Below are 17852 nucleotides of genomic sequence, written 5' to 3' on the forward strand. Positions count from 1 at the left end.
TGACACGGTGCCAGCTGGCTGGGCAGGGCCAGGGCTGGCCCCAGGGAGAGCTGGCAGCTGCACTGCCCTGGTAACCCTACCCCTGGCACAGGGGGCACCAGGGGGGGACAGTGTGGGGCAGGGTGAGCAGCCTCTCAGCTGTTTCGGGGTGCACTGACCCCTCTGTTCCCTCCAGGACAGTTCCTCAGCTGTTTGGGCTCCTTCCTGGCTGGCTCACGTGTGCAGCGAGTGACTGTGCCCAGACCTGCGGGCACATCTTGCAAAATTGTTCCTGTCCGGGCACTTGGGGCTCTGCCAGCGAGGCCCTGGCAGCAAACGGGGCCGGCTGGGCTCAGACCCTGCCCGGACCCAGACACGACCCGGGTGACATTGATTAATTAATTGCTTCTGGACTCGGTTAAGGGGATTCACAGCAACGGAGGGGGTGTAATGCCCTAAGCAGCTTTCCCAACCCACAAGGGGCTCGTTGGCCCCTAATTGGCTTGGGACAGCTTAGGCAGTGCCCAGGGCATTAATCACCCCGGGATCCTTCCCAATTAACCCCGCAGAGCCCGCTGCAGGGATGGATCTCCCTCTGCTTGGCTTCGCAGGGCTCTGAGCAGTCGGTGACCTCTCCCAAAATGTCCCTGGGATGGCTTTGCAATGGTTGGGGAGACAGCAGGGCCTGTGGCAGGGCTCCTGGGCATGGGGGGCACTTCCAGCCCTGCAGCCTGAAGAGGAAAGGGAGCCATGGCACAGAACAGGGAACAGAACAGACCAGCTCTTGTGTCACTGTCACACCAGGCCAGAGCATAACCAAGGGTGACAGGGGCTGTACTGATTTTTTCCGGACGCCAAGCAGTAAATCATAGAGTCCCAGAACTGTTTGTTTTGGAAGGACCTCAGAGCCCATCCAGTTCCACCCCTGCCATGGCAGGGACACCTCCCACTGTCCCAGGTACTCCCAGCCCTGTCCAGCCTGGCCTGGGCACTGCCAGGGATCCAGGGGCAGCCACGGCTGCTCTGGCCACCCTGTGCCAGGGCCTCAGCACCCTGACAGGCACCAATCCCTTCCAAATTAATAAACAGAAATGTCAGTAATTAATAGATTAATAATGTCATTAAACATTACCCACGCGCTCGCCCCGCCCCCTGATCTGACCAATCACAGAGCGGCGTGCGCGGAATGGGCGTGACCATTCGTGTGGGCGTGGCCGCGCTGAGGAAGGCGGGCGGGCGCAGCGCAGCCCTAAGATGGCGGCCGGGCGGCGGCGGCGGCGGCGCTGAGGTAACGCGGCTGCTCCGGCCCGGTCCGGCTCGGCCCGGGGCCGGTCTTTGTCCTCCCGGGCCCCCGGGGCTTGGAGCGCGCGGGATCCGCGCTGCAGGTTGGGCGGGGGCGGCCGGTATCCACTGCGGCGGGCAGGGCCCAGCGGGCCGGCATCATCCCCCGCTGTGGGGCGAGCGGTGCGCCGGTGCTTCCCTTCCCAGGTGGGGGCCCGGTGCGGCCGCGCCGAGCGGGAGGGATGCATTTATATTACCTATATTAATTACCTGCATTCTCTATATATTTATATTATTCTAATAATATAAATTAGCGCGGCGGGCGGCGCTGCCCGGCCCGGTGTCCGCTCGGCCGGGCCGGCCCCGGGGCCCCGCAGCACCGCGGGCCGGAGCGGGGCCGAGGGCGGCCCCGGGGCTCGGGGACAGCTCCCGGTACGGGGGACGGTGTGTGCCCGCTCGGAACCCGCTGTGCTGTGCTTGAGGAACGCGGTGTTTGCCGCTGGGAAATTACAAATTACAGCTCCCGCCCTTGCTGGCCCATGGATCTCGGTGCCGATAGGAAATTGCAGCTCCGGCCCTTGTTGTCCCTCGGTCTCGGTGCCGATGGGAATTCACAGCTCCTGCCCTTTTCGGCCCCTCGGATCTCGGTGTTCAGGCTCTGACCCGGAGCCCCAGCCCTGCTGCAGGTGCAGCCCCGGCCCTTCCCGCCTTCCTCACCCACGGCACATCTCGGTTCAAATCCTTACCTGCAAATGCCCCTCGCACAGCTTTGCTGAAAGGTTAAAATATCGCTCTAGCATTGCCTGAGACTGATGATACCTTTTTTCTCTCTCTTTTTCTTTTTTTTTATTTTTTTTCAAAAAAAAACAAAAATTGCCTAAAGCAGTGGAAATACTTGAAATCTTCCTACTAATAACAGGCCGTTTCAATGTGGTCCTTATTGCCTGACATAAAGAGAATTACCTTTATCACTGGCTGTCTTAAAGCTGTTGTAGCTCTGATCTATCAGTGTGATTTTATTTATTTATTTACTTTTGGTTTTGCGTTTCATTCTGTTTGACCAGTGATCCTTGGCTAGTCAAGCTCTTTTTTTTTTTTTTTTTTTATTTTAATTTATTGCTGTCTCTAGTCAGTGTCCCGTTTTGGTTTGGCTGTGTGAAGCTGGTGCTGGTGTTTGGTTTGTAATCTTGTAGGGCAGCGTGCAGGGAGGGTCATAAATCTGCAGCAGGGTTTGGTGGCTTTTTTTTTTTTCCTCCTTTTTTTTTTTTGCGTGTGTCTCTTGTTTTACTTTCAGAGCAATAACTTAACTTTTGTCCTTGCTCTGTTGAGCAAAAGTGAAAGTTAGATGCTGGGTGCAAACTTCTGCCATCAGTTATCCTTTTTAACCTTTCATAGCTGTAGATTCCTCATGCAGAGGAGGCTTGGTGAGAAACCAGCCACCTCAAAAGATAAACGGGGAGCGACTGAAGCTTTCTCTTCCCTGAGTAAAACAATTGTAACAGAAACGTTTGCTCCTGCAGCCACGTGCACAAAAAGGCAGTTTAATTAAGATTGCAGCCCGACCAGGGGTTCAGCTGGGACCTGCTGTGCTCTCCAGGCTGGATGGGGAGCATGCCAGCCTGCTGCTGTTCCTGCAGATGCTCGCGGAGGACGCTGAGGCAGAGGAGCAGGAGCGCTCTCCAGAGCCCTGGCTCGGCACCATCCCAGCCTAGGTTTGAATTGCTGCCGCCTTGAACACGCCGGGCTGTATTTGAAATCGTAACCAACGAAAGGATGTGATTTTCGCTCCCACCTGGTCCGGGGCAGGCAGGTGCAGGTTTATGGAGGAGCTTCTGGAACGTTCTGAGCCCCCGTTAACGGCGGGGCCCGGGCAGGCCAGCCCCTAGGGGGGGGAAATACAGCCCGGCTCCTGTGCCTAAGCTTTAGCTGTGTGGGTTTCTCCCCCTTCCCCAGAACCTTTGCTCCTGAAGATGGTGAGTAGCCAGCCTAAGTACGATCTAATTCGGGAGGTTGGTCGTGGCAGTTATGGTGTGGTGTACGAAGCGCTCGTCAGGAGGACCTGTGCCCGCGTGGCCGTCAAAAAGATCCGGTGCCACGCTCCCGAGAACGTGGAACTGGCTCTGCGCGAGTTCTGGGCCCTTAGCAGTATCAAGAGCCAGCACCCCAACGTCATCCACCTGGAGGAGTGCATCTTGCAGAAAGATGGCATGGTGCAGAAGATGGCCCATGGCTCCAGCTCCTCCCTGTATCTGCAGGTACACGAGGCCGAGGGGACGGGCTGAGCTGGGGGGAAGGAGGTGGGGCAGCCGAGGGTTTGAGCTGTGCTCAGCTAGGCCAGGGGGTTGTGTGCATTGCTGACGCCCAGAATGTAATGGAGATTTGTAAAAGAACCTGAACAATCACCTGGATCTTGGGTTTGAGGCTGGCGTCTCGTGGCTCCAGCTCCTCCCTGTATCTGCAGGTGCACGAGGCCGAGGGGACGGGCTGAGGTGGGACAGCCCAGGGGTTTGAGCCGTGCTCGGCTAGGCCAGGGGGTTGTGTGCATTGCAGACGCCCAGAATGTAATAGAGATCTTTAGAAAAAACTCAGCAAACACCTGGATCCTGGGTTTGAAGCTGTGCTGCTCTGAAAGACTCCAGAGTTTGTGTTTAGTGCAAATCTGCTGTGATAACTTGAGGAAGCCCAGGGCAGGTGCAGGCTGTGGAGTTCTTGGCAGCTGCAGGTTAAAGAGCACTCCTTCCTGGGAGAGCTTGGAGGAATTCCATCCTGGGTGCCTTGGAAGAGGAAATCAGTGTCTTGATTTATAGGAAGCCAGCGCTTAAAATTCTTTCAGAAGCAAGCATCAATTGGTAGCACATCATGAGCTGGTTTTATTTTTTAATAAATATCTGTTTAAGTTAATCTCTTCAAAGAGTATAAATTAGGGAGTACATATCACTGTGGAAGTGTCCTTTTAAGTTTGAAGCTGTGTATGTTTGAAGAATAAGTAGCTCTGGAAAGACATTGAAAGACAATCTAATTAATTCCCTTGTCAAGAAGCAGCCCCGAGTATAAATCAGCCCCGGGCAGAAATCAGCGTTCCTGGTTCAAACAGCCACAGCCTGCTCAGTGTTTGCTGTGTTCTCCCCAGCCAGCTGCTCTTATTTCAGTGTTCATTGCCACCCTGCTGTCTCAGAACAGGATCCCTGCCTGTGCCAGCTCCCCGTGGCCCGGGAGCTGCTCCTGACTTGTTCTCAGGGAAGGATTAGGCTGAAATACCAGGGGCAGGAGTCAGAGCCTCACCTTCCTGCTTCGCTGGAGCTGCAGGGAGGGCAGGTGTGCAGGAGGAGCTTTGAAGGCCCCGGGCGGAGCTGAAGGTGGGGAAGAGCCCACAGCTCTGGCTGGGATGGCAGTGCTGGGAGCAGCTGGCACAGGTGCCAACAGCACGGATTGTTTTGCTGCTGCAGGGAGGAGGGCAAAGGGCAGAGCTGAGCTGAGTGCCAGGGTCACTGTGGAGCAGCCTGGGCTGTGCCAAGGGCAGGCAGAGCCCCTCTGCTGTCCCGGGGATGGCACAGAGCTGAGCTGCTGCTGCTGTGGGTGAGGAGCCTGGGCCGATCCTCAGTGACCCAAATCTGCAGAGCTGGAGTCCTCAGTCAGCCTCGTGTGCTGTGCTTTACTGCTGGCGCAGATGTGCGGGTGGGTTTTGTTGTCTGAACTCTCACAGTGTCTGCAAGTGCAGCTCCTGTGACTCTGTGTTGGTGCCTTCTTGGCAGGGGAGGCTCCCTGCTCTCCTGAGATACCTTAATCTCACAGTTCCTGACTACAAACCCTAAATAAGGCATTTCTTAGCTCTAAAATAGATTTACTGCTTAAAGAAGATAGCTCTAAATTACTACCATTTTTTTCTCTTGAAAAGGTCACTTTTTAAAAGTATTTCAGAATGCCTGTCTAGATATTAACACACCCCTTCATTTTTGAAAGCCAGTTTGATTTAGCATCCATTGGTTTACTACTAACAGAAATAATTGCAGGACTTTCCTTCCAGAGCCACCTCAGAGGAGCTGAAGAGGCAAATGCAGTGGTGTAAACAGGATTAGCAAAATGATTGCAGGTTTTACTTTGCTTTCTGTGTGGAGCAGCTGTAAGAACTGGCTGTTCCTGAAAATACCCTGTGGGTAATGATGGTGGGAAGGGTGTTCTGTGCTCAGCTGTGCCTGCAGATCAGTGTTCTCCGGAGTTCAGGATCCTGTGTTAACTTGCTGGAAGTCATGGATGTGTCAGGAATGGAGACAGGCTTTAAAAATCTCTCCTGGATAAATGCAGCTGTGTGGAGTTACTTGTGAGACTTTGTTTATCCCGAAGAGCTGTTGGCAAAGTGGGTGGGACGGGCTTTGTCAGGGTGGGACGCTGTCCAGCTGGGACAGATGGCAGGGCAATGGCCACTGGTATCTCTAAAACCTCTGTTATCAGGGTCGAGCTCTGCTGCTGGGCAGCAGCCTGAGCTTGATACGCTCCACACCAGGGAAGATAAGGAGGCTGGCAAATATATTGTGATTTTGTTTTTTTCTCTCTTTTGCATAAAAACATTTGCATCGTGTTTTCTTTGCCCCGTTGCGATACCTTGCTCTGTGGATTGTCGAGGGGAGGGTCAGACAGAGTGGTCTGGGTTGGAAGGGATCCTAAACCCCATCTCATTCCCGTGGGCAGGGACACCTTGCACTGTCCCAGGTGGCTCCAGCCTGGCCTGGGGCACTTCCAGGGCTCCAGGGGCAGGCACAGCTTCTCTGGGCACCCGTGCCCTCTGCAGCCCCACAGGGAACAATTCCTGCTGTGTGACTAACCCAAATTTCCCCTCTCTGTGAAGATCCTGACTCCATGCACTTTTCCATCAAACCCTTCCCTTCCCACCATCCCCGGGTCCTCACATCCCCTCCTCTCCTCGCTGCAGCTCGTGGAGACCTCGCTGAAAGGAGAAATAGCCTTTGACCCCCGCAGCGCTTACTACCTGTGGTTCGTGATGGATTTCTGCGACGGCGGCGACATGAACGAGTACCTGCTGTCGCGCAAGCCCAGCCGCAAGACCAACACCAGCTTCATGCTGCAGCTCAGCAGCGCCCTGGCCTTCCTGCACAAGAACCAGATCATCCACCGCGACCTCAAGCCCGACAACATCCTCATCTCGCAGGGCCGCGCGCCCGCCGAGCCCACGCTGAAGGTGGCGGATTTCGGCCTCAGCAAGGTGTGCTCGGCCTCGGGCCACAGCGCCGAGGAGCCCGTCAGCGTCAACAAGTGCTTCCTGTCCACCGCCTGCGGCACCGACTTCTACATGGCCCCCGAGGTGTGGGAGGGCCACTACACGGCCAAGGCCGACATCTTCGCCCTGGGCATCATCATCTGGGCCATGCTGGAGAGGATCACCTTCGTGGACACGGAGACCAAGAAGGAGCTGCTGGGCAGCTACGTGCGGCAGGGCGCGGCCATCGTGCCCGTGGGCGAGGCGCTGCTGGAGAACCCCAAGATGGAGCTGCTCATCCCCGTCAAGAAGAAGTCCATGAACGCCAGGATGAAGCAGCTGATCAAGGAGATGCTGGCGGCCAACCCGCAGGACCGGCCCGACGCCTTCGAGCTGGAGCTGCGGCTGGTCAACATCGCCTTCAGGGACAGCAGCTGGGACACGTGAGGGCGTCCTGCAGGGGCGCTTTGCACCTCGCTGCCGACGGGAATGTGGAGCTGGCCGGTGTGAAAGCCCTGAGGGCGTTCCTGGGGCTGGGCACGTCGCAAGAGCCAACACTACTTGATTTCCAGCACTCTGTCACGGAGTGTCCCACACATTCCAGTTTCCTATGTCAGTATTAGGAACTCTCGTGGAAAAAAAAAGGAGGAAAAACAGATTTGCATGCTGGCAGTGCAAATCTTGAGGCTTTGTAATGTAGTCTGTGTATATATTTATGTATATGAGTGACTGGGAGTGTGTGGCACTTAAATTATTTGCTGTGGGTCTGGATGATTGGGGTCTGCTAGAAATCTGGGTGAAGCAAGTGAGTGAGAAAAACTCCTTCCTCCCCAGGCCTGAATGACTTTATTATTTATTTTTGTTACCTAATTTCAAAGACTTGACTTTGTAAACAAAAAAAGCAATGCAAGGGGATCAGCTGCTTTCAAAGTGCTAACATGGCTGGTCTTGGCACTTAGAGCTTAATGAGCTCATCACTGAGGGAGTCAAATTAGAAATGTACAGTCAGGTGCTGGCAGGGGGGCTGGCTCACTGATCAGTTGATTTTGCTTTTATTAATCAGTTAATTTGCCTTTTCTCACCTGGAAATGGCTGTAAGTATTTCCTTGTACAATTTGCTTTTTGAAGTCTGTTCCCTCTTAGTGTTGGGACAGCAGTTCTGGGCACTCAGTGTTCATTTTTCGAGTGCAGATAAACAGAATGTTATTTTTTGGTTTTCCAAAAGCAAAGGATTCTGATTCCACCCAACTTGTGAGGCTTTACAGGCCGCAGGTGGCTCTTACCTGGTGCTGTGTGAGCTGGTGCCTGTCCCCAGCTGGCCTTAGTTCATAATTCTTGTTGTTTCCTTTCACTTCATCCTCTTGGGAGTGATCCTCAAACACACTTTGCTTGTGCCAACTCTGCCTCCCAGCTCTCACACCTCAGCAGGGTGAGAAGAGGGGGTTTGTCATTCATGTTAAACTTGGGAGCTGTTTAACAACAAAGGGGTGAGCATCCCCTCCCTTACCCGGCCAGAATAACAGAATTACAGAGCCAGAATTAGCCCTGCTCCCCTCTGAGGTGCTCCGTGAACCACCCGGCTCCCCTCTGCCTGCAGGGCACAAATCAGGGGCTGGCACAGGGGAGTTTGGGGCTTTTTGACTCCCAAAGTGTTTCTTTGCACTGATTGCCACTTTATAGGTTGGGGGTGCCTGAAATCCCTCTCATGGTGCTTCTCCTCGCTGTTGGGTGACACTGGTAGTCCTCGAGCTCTGTGTTCTCTTTTGATTTTTTTTGTTGTCTGAGGTCTTTTGTTTTGAGAAAATCAATCAAGTTGTTGTAGCAGCTGCGGGGTCGTTCCACCAGCGTGACACGAAGTCAAGACACTTTTCAGCACTTGGGAAAGATTTTTTTTTGTTGTTTTTTCCATGTTTTTCCTTTAAAAACTGTAAAATATATTTTATGGAGAATTTATAATGAGGAAAATTATTGTGTAATTTATTAAGTTCATGACTGTTTTTGAAATAAAACCTTGAATTTCGATGAAGTTTTAGGAAGTTCTTTCAGTGCAGTGTCAGTGCTGCCCTCCAGGGACAGCCCTGAGAAACCTTGGGAGTGGAGCTGAGGAAACATCATTACTTATCCATGACAGGAAAGTGTGGCCCTCATTTGCATGTTTTTAATTAGCAGCTCTCTGGACAGAGGGATCTGCAGGCTGGAAATGCTGTGAGTGAGTTTCTGTTGGAATTTCTTACACCCACAGCAAACCCGAGCCCAGCCCTGTGCCCTGTGGGTTCCTGTGCCAGGAATTCCCACCTGGCAGGAGCCTGGTGCTTGGGTCAGTGCAGTTTGGGTTTAGGTTCATTAATTTTAGGAGTAGTAAAGAGGAAAGTCCCACTTTTGGATTGGTTCTAAGAGTGGTGATTTTAAATAGAGGCACAAGCTGAATTCCTTCCCCACAAAATGAAGAGTAGTAAACCTGAGATTATATAGACCCACACATATATGTGTATATATAATATATATTATATATATGCTGTACTTCAAATATATTTAGCCTGTAGGGAGGGTGTGGAAATGTGCAGGGAGATGCCCTGGTGCAGAAATGAGATATAATTAAAGCTCATTGGGCTGGGAGAGCCCAGCCCCAGAGGTTCAGGCTCCAGCCTGCCCTTCCCCATTCCCAGGGCTGGGAGCTCACCCTGTTGGTGTTTTTGGTTTGTTTTGGTCCAACCAGAGCTCTGTTTTGGTTGGTTTTGGTCCAACCAGAGTTTCCCTGGGGCTCTGTGGGGGAGGAAGAGCCCTTGGGAGGTTGCTCAGCTGCTCCCCTCCTTGGGGCACAGCCAGCCCGGGGTTTGGGGGCTTTTCCCTTTCTCACAGCCCCTGGGACGTCCCTGGCTCCGTGCTTTGGGGCCAGAAGGGCCCAGGGAGAGCCAGTGAGGAATTTAAACACCAGCCTCGGTGGTGTGGGTGGTGCTGCCAGGGTTCCCCTTTCCTGCCAAGGAAATTCCTGTGCTGCAGCCCAGGAAAGGCACAGGGATGTGCCCAGAATGCCACAAACCCCCCCGAGTGTCTGAGGGACGGGGGTGAGGTGGGAACACCAGCCCGAGCTGCTGCAGGTGCTGCTCGGGAGCTCTGGAAGGGCTTGGGGAAATCTGAAACCCCATTTCTAGGAGCAGGGAGGTGTCAAGTGACCGCTGCTGGAAGAGGAGCCCAGCCCGGGCTGTTCCTGTTCCTTCCAGAGGCTCCTTCGCCCTCAGGTTTGGGATGGAACCAGATGCAACCTGAAAACCCTTGCAGCAGTGCTGCGTTCAGGCTCCATCCTGACCCTGGGCTGGTTCCCTCAGCCCCGGCAGCTCCTCCTGTCCCTGTCCTGGCTGTCCCTGTGCCATGGCTTTGGAGGCTTTTGGGGTTGTAGCAGCCCCAGGAACTCGTCCTGTCCCTGTCCTGGCTGTCCCTGTGTCCCTGTGCTGCAGCTTTGGAGCCCTTTGGGGTTGTAGCAGCCCCAGGAACTCCTCCTGTCCCTGTCCTGGCTGTCCCTGTGTCCCTGTGCCGCGGCTTTGGAGCCCTTTGGGGTTGAAGCAGCCCCAGGGCCGCTCCCACCCCGACCTGCCCCGACACGCGGTGCCTGCTCGGCCGGGCACTGCGCTGCTCTCAGGTTTATTTCGTGCCCGTTTGAACCCTGAGGTTTGAAACTCGTCGGACAAGCTCCCATCACCGCCCCGTCCCGAGGGAAGCCCGAGCCTCTCTGGCGTCGGCCTTTCCCGTGGGGGAATCCGGGGGCAGATCCCAGAGCTGCCGAGGGTTTCTCCATCGCCGGCCTGGTCCTGTTCCCTGTCCTCCACCAGATTCGCTCCGGTGCGGCCTCACCGAGTGCTGCCGGCTGTGCTGCTCTCCAGGTTTATTACAGGGGTGATCTGTCCCTTCCTCGCTGTCACTGGGGTTTTTTCCAGCCTGCAGAGCTCAGACCAGGCCTGGCCCCTCTCCCCCTGCCCAGGCCCCATCTCAGGCCCCGTTTTCCCGCACAGGACTCCTGGCCCCAGCCCCTTCCTGCCCCGCTGCCGTCGGCCGGGAAGGTGCTGGGCACAGCCCCAGGCCCCGTTCCCGGCAGCTCCTCAGGAAGGAACGGGGCTGGGGACGGAGGGCTGGGGGACAGAGCCCCCCTCATGCCGGGGTTTGTCCCCCTGAGCCCCCCATTCCCTGTGAGCAGCCCGGCTGTGCCCCAGCTCTCCCCAGACCGGGGGTGCAGGGGCTGCGGCTCCCGGGGAGCTCCGGGGCTTTCTCTGGTTCCTCTCCGAGGGTCCTGGAGCCCAGCTCGGGGGGCACCGGGTCTTTCCTTCCTTCCCCCCCTGCTCCAGTGCCACGTTCGCAGCCCCCCGGGCTGGACTGGGCACGGAGGGCACCGGGATTGTCCCTGTGGGAGCGCTCGGGAAGGGAAGAGGGCAGCGGTAAAAATAACCCCTGGGCCAGCTCCAGCCCATTGTGGCTTCCTGCGATTTACAGCCCTTCCCGGGGGGAAGAGGCAGGAACGGGCGGCTCGGGGCCGGCTGTGACCCTTTCACCGCCACCGAAGAAGGTGCCAGAATCCTTTCCTGGGGAGGGGATTTTGGAAGGAGGCAGAGGGAGGAGAGGAGCAGAGGTGAGCGTGAGCTGCGGGAGGAGAGGGGTTAATGCTGGCCAGGGTCAGCACGGGTGGGCTCCTGCCGCGGCGCTGGGCTGGTACGGGTTAATGGGTGGCTCTTCCTCTTCCTCATCCTCTATATGAGGCTGCTCTGGGCTCAGTTTTGAGCAGGAGGGGAAGGAGCTGCGTGAGGCTGGAGCATCCCATCCCTGCATCCCATCCCTGCATCCCTGCGAGGGCTCAGGTGAGCGAGACACCTGCCTGGCACGGGTCCTGGCACGGGTCCTGGCCGCGGGGCTGGGCTGGGGAGGGTGAGGGTCCCAACCCGGGAGCGCAGGGCCAGACACCCCGCGTGCCTCAGTTTCCCCGTGTGTACCCCGACTGGGTGCGGTGTGGAGCCCGTGGGCTGCGTGTGGAGCTGCGTGGCCGAGGCTCGCTGGGCTGTTTGCTCCCGTGAGCTCTGCCCTGCCCGGCCCCGTGTCCCTGCTGTCACCGGGGCCGGTTCCGTGTCCCTGCTGTCCCCCGGGGCCGGTCCCGTGTCCCTGCTGTCCCCCAGGCCGGTTCCGTGCCCTCCGCGCACGGAGAAAGGGGGAATCCTCCCTCCCAGCCCAGCCTGGCTGTTGGGGGGCACGGCTCGGGGACCCCCCAGCCCCGGGCAGCTCTCCTGAGCCCGGCTTTGTTCCGCCGCCCGGGAGGACAGGGCGGGGGCCGGCCCCGGTATTTTTTCCTGTTGGAAGCCGCTCCTGGGATGCGGCCGGAGCCGGCGGATGCTCGGCGCTTCTCCCTTCCTGCCCGGGGCTGTTCCTGCCTGCAGTGCCAGGACTCAGTGTCCGGGTGGCATTGAGGGGACCCTCAGCCCCATCCTCCTCACCGCTGCGCCCTCGGGGCTGACCCTGACTCTCCTCTCTCCTCCGGGGCTGAATCCAGGAGCCGAAGGAAGCTTCGGGAGCCTCCTGACACAGAGCGATCAGCAGATATCGGCAGCGATCAGGAGCGATCGGCAGAGACCATCAGTGATCAGGAGCGATCGGCAGAGACCATCAGTGATCAGCAGAGATCAGCAGCGATCAGCAGAGACCATCAGTGATCAGCAGTGATCAGCAGCGATCAGCAGAGACCATCAGTGATCAGCAGTGATCGGCAGAGATCCGGAGCGATCAGCAGAGACCATCAGTGATCAGCAGTGATCAGCAGCGATCAGCAGCGCCGTTCCGGGGCCATGGTGCCCTTGGGCAGCCCCACTCTCGCCGTGTGCGCCTCCAGCAACCTGCGGCTCATGGCCCCGGGGCGCGGCTCGCCGCTGGCCTGGCTGAACCGGGGCCCCGAGTGCCCGGGGGGCAGCGGGGGCCGCAGGGCCAGCGCCGTGGAGCGCCTGGAGGCCGACAAGGCCAAGTACGTGAAGTCGCAGCAGGTGATCAGCCGGCGGCAGGAGCCGGCGCTGCGCGGCTCCCCGCGCCTGTCCCCGCACGGGCGGCGCCGCCTGGCCCGGCAGCAGTGCGGGGAGCTGGGCCCGGAGCTGCCGTGCCCCCCGTCGCCCGTGTCCCGCCGCAGCGGCGGCCGCCGCCTGCTCAGGCCCGACTCGCTCATCATCTACCGCCAGAAACGGGACTGCCTGGGCGGCGACAAGGAGAACAGCGCCAAGGGCTCGGGGCTGGTGCGGCGCCTCTTCCAGGGACCCCTGAGAGCCACCCCGCCCAGCTCGCCCCCCGCCCGGAGCCCCCGGACCCCCATGCTGTGGGCGCCGGCCGAGAGGGAGGAGCGGACACCGGGAGGGGACGGCAGCGGGGACAGCGGCGGGATCGCCCCCGTGCCCGTGCCCGTGCAGCAGCCGCCCGGTGCCCCCGGGAAGGAGCCGCTGGCTCTGCGCGTGTCGCTGCCGCTGTCGGAGCAGGAGCGCTTCTTCAACTACTGCGGGCTGGACCGGGCGCAGGTGGAGCTGCTGGGCCGGGAGCGCTTCGGGCCCGCGGGCTGGGACAGCGGCTCGGCCCGGGCCGGCTCCGGCGAGTCCGAGCCCGGCCGGGCCTCGGGGGGCAGCGAGGGGGACGCGGGGCCGGGCGAGGAGGAGCCGGAGACCCGGGCGGGCTCGGCCGTGTCGGTGGTGGAGCGCAATGCCCGGGTCATCAAGTGGCTCTACGGCTGCCAGAGAGCCTGGGCGGCCGCCAGGGAATCCACGGTGTGAGCGGGGACGGCCCGGCCGGGACCGGGACACCCGCGGGGCTCCTGCTGCCTGCACCGGGCCCCGAGAGCCGGCGGGATGTGGGCGAGGGGCTGGGGGCGCCCATGGCCCCGGTGGCACTCCTGGCCCCGGTGGCACTCCTGGCCCCGGTGGCACTCCTGGCCCCGGTGCCGTGGGGATGCTGCGGGCTGGGAGAGCCGCCAGGTCCTCAGGCTGAGTGTGGTGGGGACACCTGAGGGCAGGTGAGGAAGGGCCACCCCCGCTGCTGTCCCCCTGCTGTCCCCCACCTCCTCCCTGTCCCCAGCCCAGAGGGTGGCACAGGCCCGCAGCCCCCACTGACCGCCCAAATCCTGCTCTGGCTGGGGGTGGGCAGAGCCCGAGCCCCCTCCCGTGGGCAGCGCCCACCCCTCAGCCCCCTCCTCCTCCCCAGAACAGGAGCTGCTGGGGCCAGAGCTGCCCTCAATAAATCTGTTTGGGGTTTTTTCTAGCCTGGCTTGTGTGTGTGGCTGTGGGGGGATGCCCCAGGGCTGGGGGGCCGTGGGGCTGTTGGGGGGTGAGGGAAGGAAAGCAGCAGGCAGAGCTTAGGGAAAAAGGGAATTTTGGGGTCTTTGCGCAGCTGTGACACCCAAACCCAGGGCAGAGCCCACCAGCAGTGGGGACCGCAAATAACTTGTGGCGAGTCCTACTGCTGCCCCCTCCTCTAGTTGCCCTTGGGGGCGCCTTTATTGCGGATCTCGGCCAGTTTGCCGGCCAGGAAGCCCCAGTGGAAGGCGCCTTCCTCCGGCTCCCGCAGGTCGCTGCCGTCGTCACCCGGCGGCTCCCCCGGGCTCTCGTCGGGCTCCGGGGGCGGCCCCGCCTTGTCGGGCCCCGCCGCCTGCTGCCACTTGGTAGCGAAGAGATCCCAGAAGCCGGGGGCCTTCTCGGCGTGGGGCGGCTCGGGCGGCTCGGCCAGAGGGCTGCGGGGAGAGAGCGGGGACGGGAATGTCGGGGCAGGGACCGGCACCTTCCCCCGGCCCACCGAGCCCCGTCCCTGCCCACCGGGGAGGGGGATGCAGGCCATGGGCTGGGGGGGATATGGGTGGGCTGGGCAGGTCCCGGGGGTCGGATCGGGGTTCTGGGGTCGGATCGGGTTCTGGGGTCGGATCGGGGTTCTGGGGTCGGATCAGGTTCTGGGCTCGGATCGGGGTTCTGGTGTCGGATCGGGTTCTGGGGTCGGATCGGGGTTCTGGGCTCGGATCGGGGTTCTGGGGTCGGATCGGGTTCTGGGGTCCCCCCAGCGCCCTGTAACTCACTGGTCCGGGCAGGGCTCCGGGCTCAGCAGCTGGTGCTCGTCCTCGCGGGTGAAGAGGGACGAAAGCGTCCGCCAGCCGCGGGCCCCGACGCCCTGCACCTGCGGGGGCAGCGCCGGGGTCACCGGGAGCTGCGGCCGCCGCTGTGCCCCCACCCCGCCGCCCCCAGCCCCCGCCCCGCCGCCCCCAGCCCCCTCCTCACCTTCCGGGCCAGCTGGGACACGGGGCTGGCCCCCTCCTCCAGCAGCGCGGGGGGCTCGGCCGTCTCCATCAGCTCGGGGGGCTCTGCCTGCAATGAAGCCCCGGTGAGGGCAGGGAGGGGGTACAGGAAGGTCGGGCAGCCCCTTTTGGGGACCCCCCACCGTACCTCGTCCTGCAGGGCCCCGTCGGGGCGCGGCGCCCCCAGGGTCTGCAGCACCTTGGCCTTGTAGAGCCGCCAGAAGCCCTGGGCCATGGCGAGGGGCTCGGCGGGGCCGCAGCCGGCGGAGCCGCGGGCAGCGGGGCGGGCCGGACGGGCGATCCGGTGGCTTCATTAAAGTTTCAGCGGCCGCTTGCTCCGCACAAAAGGAATCTGAGCCCGGGCCGAGCCGGGGGCAGCGCGGGGGCGGCTCCCCCGGTCACCCCCAAACCCCATCCCCAGCCCCCCGCCCCAGCCCCCCGGTGCCTCTCGCCCACCCGAGACCCCCGGGGCTGGGACACGGTGCCCATGGTGCAGAGGGGGCGCTGGAGCTCCGCGCTCCCCCCGCCGCGGGTCCCCATCTATAATTGATCACGGGGGAAACACGATCGGCGCCGGGACACGGCGGGACACGCGGAGCCCTGCCCCGCTCCTGGCAGCGGTGACCGGGGCAGGGTGGAGGACACGGGGGGACACGGCGGCAAGGCGGGCACGGTGGCAGCGGGGCTGGGGGGGCGCGGGGAGCGTCCCGGGACCGTCCCGGTACCGGGGGCACGGGGCTGGGGGTGGGGTCTGACCGGGCTGGGCGTGGCTTACGCAGATGGGCGGGGCCATAACCGGCGCTCGTTGCATATGGGCGGGGCGTGCTGCGGTGTGGGCGTGTCCCGCAGCCCCGCGCCTGCGCAGTGCGGCGCAGCGGAGCATGCGGCCGCCATGTCGCCGCGGAACGGGCGGCGCACCGGAGCGCACCGGGCGCACTCGCTCGCCCGCCAGCTCAAAACCAAGCGGCGCCGGCGCGACCTGGACGAGATCCACGCGGACCTGAAGCCCGAGAACGCCGCGCGGCTGCTGCGGCAGGAGATCGACCCCGACCTGCCGGGCTGCGCGCAGTTCTACTGCCTGCACTGCGCGTGCGTGCGGCGTGGATACCGGGGGCATCCGGGGAACACCGGGGGGATCCGGGGCTCGGGGGGCGGCTCCGGCCTTGGCATGGGCTTGTCCTGTTCCGAGGGGTCCCGGGTTCCCGGGGCAGGTGGGGAAGTTCGCCCGGTCCCTGAGGTTCCTGGGATGGGGTCGGCCTGGTTCCGGGGGTCCCTGTCCCTGGTTGGGTGCTCAGCCCTGGGGGTCCCTGTCCCTGGTTGGGGTGCTCAGCCCTGGGGGTCTCTGTCCCTGGTTGGGGTGCTCAGCCCTGGGGGTCCCTGTCCCTGGGAGGGGATGCTCAGCCCTGGGGGTCTCTGTCCCTGGTTGGGATGCTCAGCCTTGGGGGTCCCTGTCCCCTCGGAGGTTGATTCCGGGGGTCCCTATCCCCTATCTCTGTCCCCCTCTAACCCCTGGGGGAGCATCGTGTCCTGGTCAGAGGATGCCCCCAGGCCTGTGCAGGGTTGTAGTGGGACCCTGCCCCCTCGGCAGGACCCCCCCAGCCCCCCTTGAGTCTCGGGGTGCCCCTGACCCCCATCCTTTCCTTCCCCAGGCGTTACTTCGTGGACCTGAACAGCATGAAGGAACATTTCAGATCCAAGGTGCACAAGAAGAGGTGAGGGCTGGGGGCAGACCCCAGATTCCCGGGGCGCGGGGGTGCCAGGGGCGGTTGTGGGCAGTGCAGTCTCACCCCCCGTGTGCCCCCAGGCTGAAGCAGCTGCGAGAGGCTCCGTACACGCAGGAGGAGGCTGAGCGAGCTGCCGGCATGGGCTCCTACGTGCCCCCAAAGAAGGTGGAGGTGCAGACCCAGCCCCTGGAGGAGGTCACCGAGATGGAGACGTCGGGCTGAGCACAGGGACAGGGGCTGAGAGGCTCAGTGGCTCTGTAAGGACACCTTTGTCTCAGCTTTGTGACAAAACGTGTCCCAGCTCTACCAGCCTGCTCCTCCCACAGCCCCCTGGCCCGGGCACTGACAGGAGCAGGAGCCAGCAGGACCCTGGGTGCCCTCCCTGAGTGTCCTCCTCCTCAAAGGGACACAATCATTGTTCTCCGAGGGTGCTGGGACTGCACGCTCGTCTGCCTGCCTTTGGAGCACTTCTGCTCTGTCCTTGGCTCAGAGCTTGTTCCAGTGATGCACCCATTAAAATATGTCAGCTGATGGTGTGGCAGCGTTGAATGTGAGGGTGACAGTCCCCCCAGGGGGTGAGGGGACACCTCAGTGTTGTTCTCTTCCCTGTTATCCAGAGGTGTCCGTGCCAGGAGCCTCGTCCTGGAGCTCTTGCCTGGTAAAAGTCCCTCTGCCCTGGCAGCTTTTTGTGGGGAATGTGAGCTCGGGTCACCTCTTCATGGAGCGCTTGGGTTTGCAGCTGCTTTGGCCCTCGAGAGGGCAGTGCTGGTGTCCCCTTGGTGAGGCCACTGGGAGGCTCCTGTCCCCAAAAACTCAACTCCTGCAAGTGATTCCGTGCTCCTGGAGAGCTGCATGGCGATCAGCCTGTCCCTGAGGGGACACTGAGCGACAATGGCACCGAATTCCTGCAGAGTTGGTGTCCCCATTCATCCCTCCTGCCCAGCTGGGGCCTGGGAACGCAGACAGAGCAGTGACAGAGCAGTGACACAGCTGTGCTGGCTAAGGAAGGGTTTATTTCCACGCAGCCTGCCTGGATTTGTCCCCGAGGCTCTGGGGGAGGGAGAGCTGCAGCTCTGTGGGAGCTGGGGAGGCTGTGGGATGTGCCAGCCCAGGGACACGGATGCGATGTCCCTGCCCAGGGTCACGTCACCGCCCGTGTCCCCCCTGCCCGTTATCTAACACAGCGCTGCCCTCATTCCTGCTCGTTCCCATGGGGACAGAGGGGCTCTGTGGCCCCGCCGGTGTCCCCAGCCCCCTCTGCTCCCGCGGGGGATGGGGATGGATGCAGCTGCCGGCTCTGCCGTCCCTCTGTCTGTCCGTCCGTCCGTCCAGCCTCTGCTCTGGCGTTCTGATCCCGCTGTCCCCCGTGGCT

At 61.0% G+C, this 17852-nt stretch overlaps 4 protein-coding genes and 1 long non-coding RNA gene across 10 annotated transcripts; 4 read left to right on the forward strand and 1 right to left on the reverse strand.

Moving 5' to 3' along the window:
• The first annotated feature begins 1183 nt into the window (after positions 1-1183).
• PDIK1L (PDLIM1 interacting kinase 1 like) lies at positions 1184-8498 on the forward strand. 6 transcript variants are annotated; one of them, XM_063177679.1, is made up of 3 exons: positions 1184-1267; positions 2147-3515; positions 6188-8498. In XM_063177679.1, exons 2-3 carry the CDS (start codon positions 3231-3233, stop codon positions 6917-6919), a joined length of 1017 nt encoding a protein of 338 aa, XP_063033749.1. In that variant the 5' UTR covers positions 1184-1267; positions 2147-3230; the 3' UTR covers positions 6920-8498. The 6 variants fall into 6 exon arrangements, with proteins under 6 accessions (XP_063033749.1, XP_063033750.1, XP_063033753.1 ...); XM_063177680.1 differs by having other exon boundaries at positions 1212-1267; positions 2144-3515; XM_063177683.1 differs by having other exon boundaries at positions 1221-1267; positions 3214-3515.
• A 2514-nt stretch (positions 8499-11012) lies between these two features.
• On the forward strand, positions 11013-12133 carry LOC134430083 (uncharacterized). Its single transcript, XR_010030727.1, has 3 exons — positions 11013-11090; positions 11234-11316; positions 12000-12133. It is a non-coding gene; the product is annotated as an uncharacterized LOC134430083 (long non-coding RNA).
• Positions 12134-12173: 40 nt separating this feature from the next.
• FAM110D (family with sequence similarity 110 member D) lies at positions 12174-13339 on the forward strand. Its single transcript, XM_063177347.1, has one exon. It carries the CDS (start codon positions 12292-12294, stop codon positions 13249-13251), a length of 960 nt encoding a protein of 319 aa, XP_063033417.1. The 5' UTR covers positions 12174-12291; the 3' UTR covers positions 13252-13339.
• A 609-nt stretch (positions 13340-13948) lies between these two features.
• On the reverse strand, positions 13949-14991 carry C27H1orf232 (chromosome 27 C1orf232 homolog). Its single transcript, XM_063177656.1, has 4 exons — positions 14905-14991; positions 14740-14826; positions 14541-14638; positions 13949-14204 (listed from the first exon to the last, which is right to left on the reverse strand). The coding sequence occupies exons 1-4, from the start codon at positions 14989-14991 to the stop codon at positions 13949-13951; spliced, it is 528 nt and encodes a 175-aa protein (XP_063033726.1).
• Positions 14992-15622: 631 nt separating this feature from the next.
• On the forward strand, positions 15623-17011 carry ZNF593 (zinc finger protein 593). The gene is made up of 3 exons (XM_063177253.1): positions 15623-15845; positions 16406-16468; positions 16561-17011. The coding sequence occupies exons 1-3, from the start codon at positions 15649-15651 to the stop codon at positions 16700-16702; spliced, it is 402 nt and encodes a 133-aa protein (XP_063033323.1). The 5' UTR covers positions 15623-15648; the 3' UTR covers positions 16703-17011.
• The last annotated feature ends 841 nt before the right edge of the window (positions 17012-17852 follow it).

The sequence above is a fragment of the Melospiza melodia genome, chromosome 27 (genome assembly GCF_035770615.1).
Source record: "Melospiza melodia melodia isolate bMelMel2 chromosome 27, bMelMel2.pri, whole genome shotgun sequence".
In the NCBI taxonomy this organism is placed as follows: Eukaryota; Metazoa; Chordata; class Aves; order Passeriformes; family Passerellidae; genus Melospiza; species Melospiza melodia.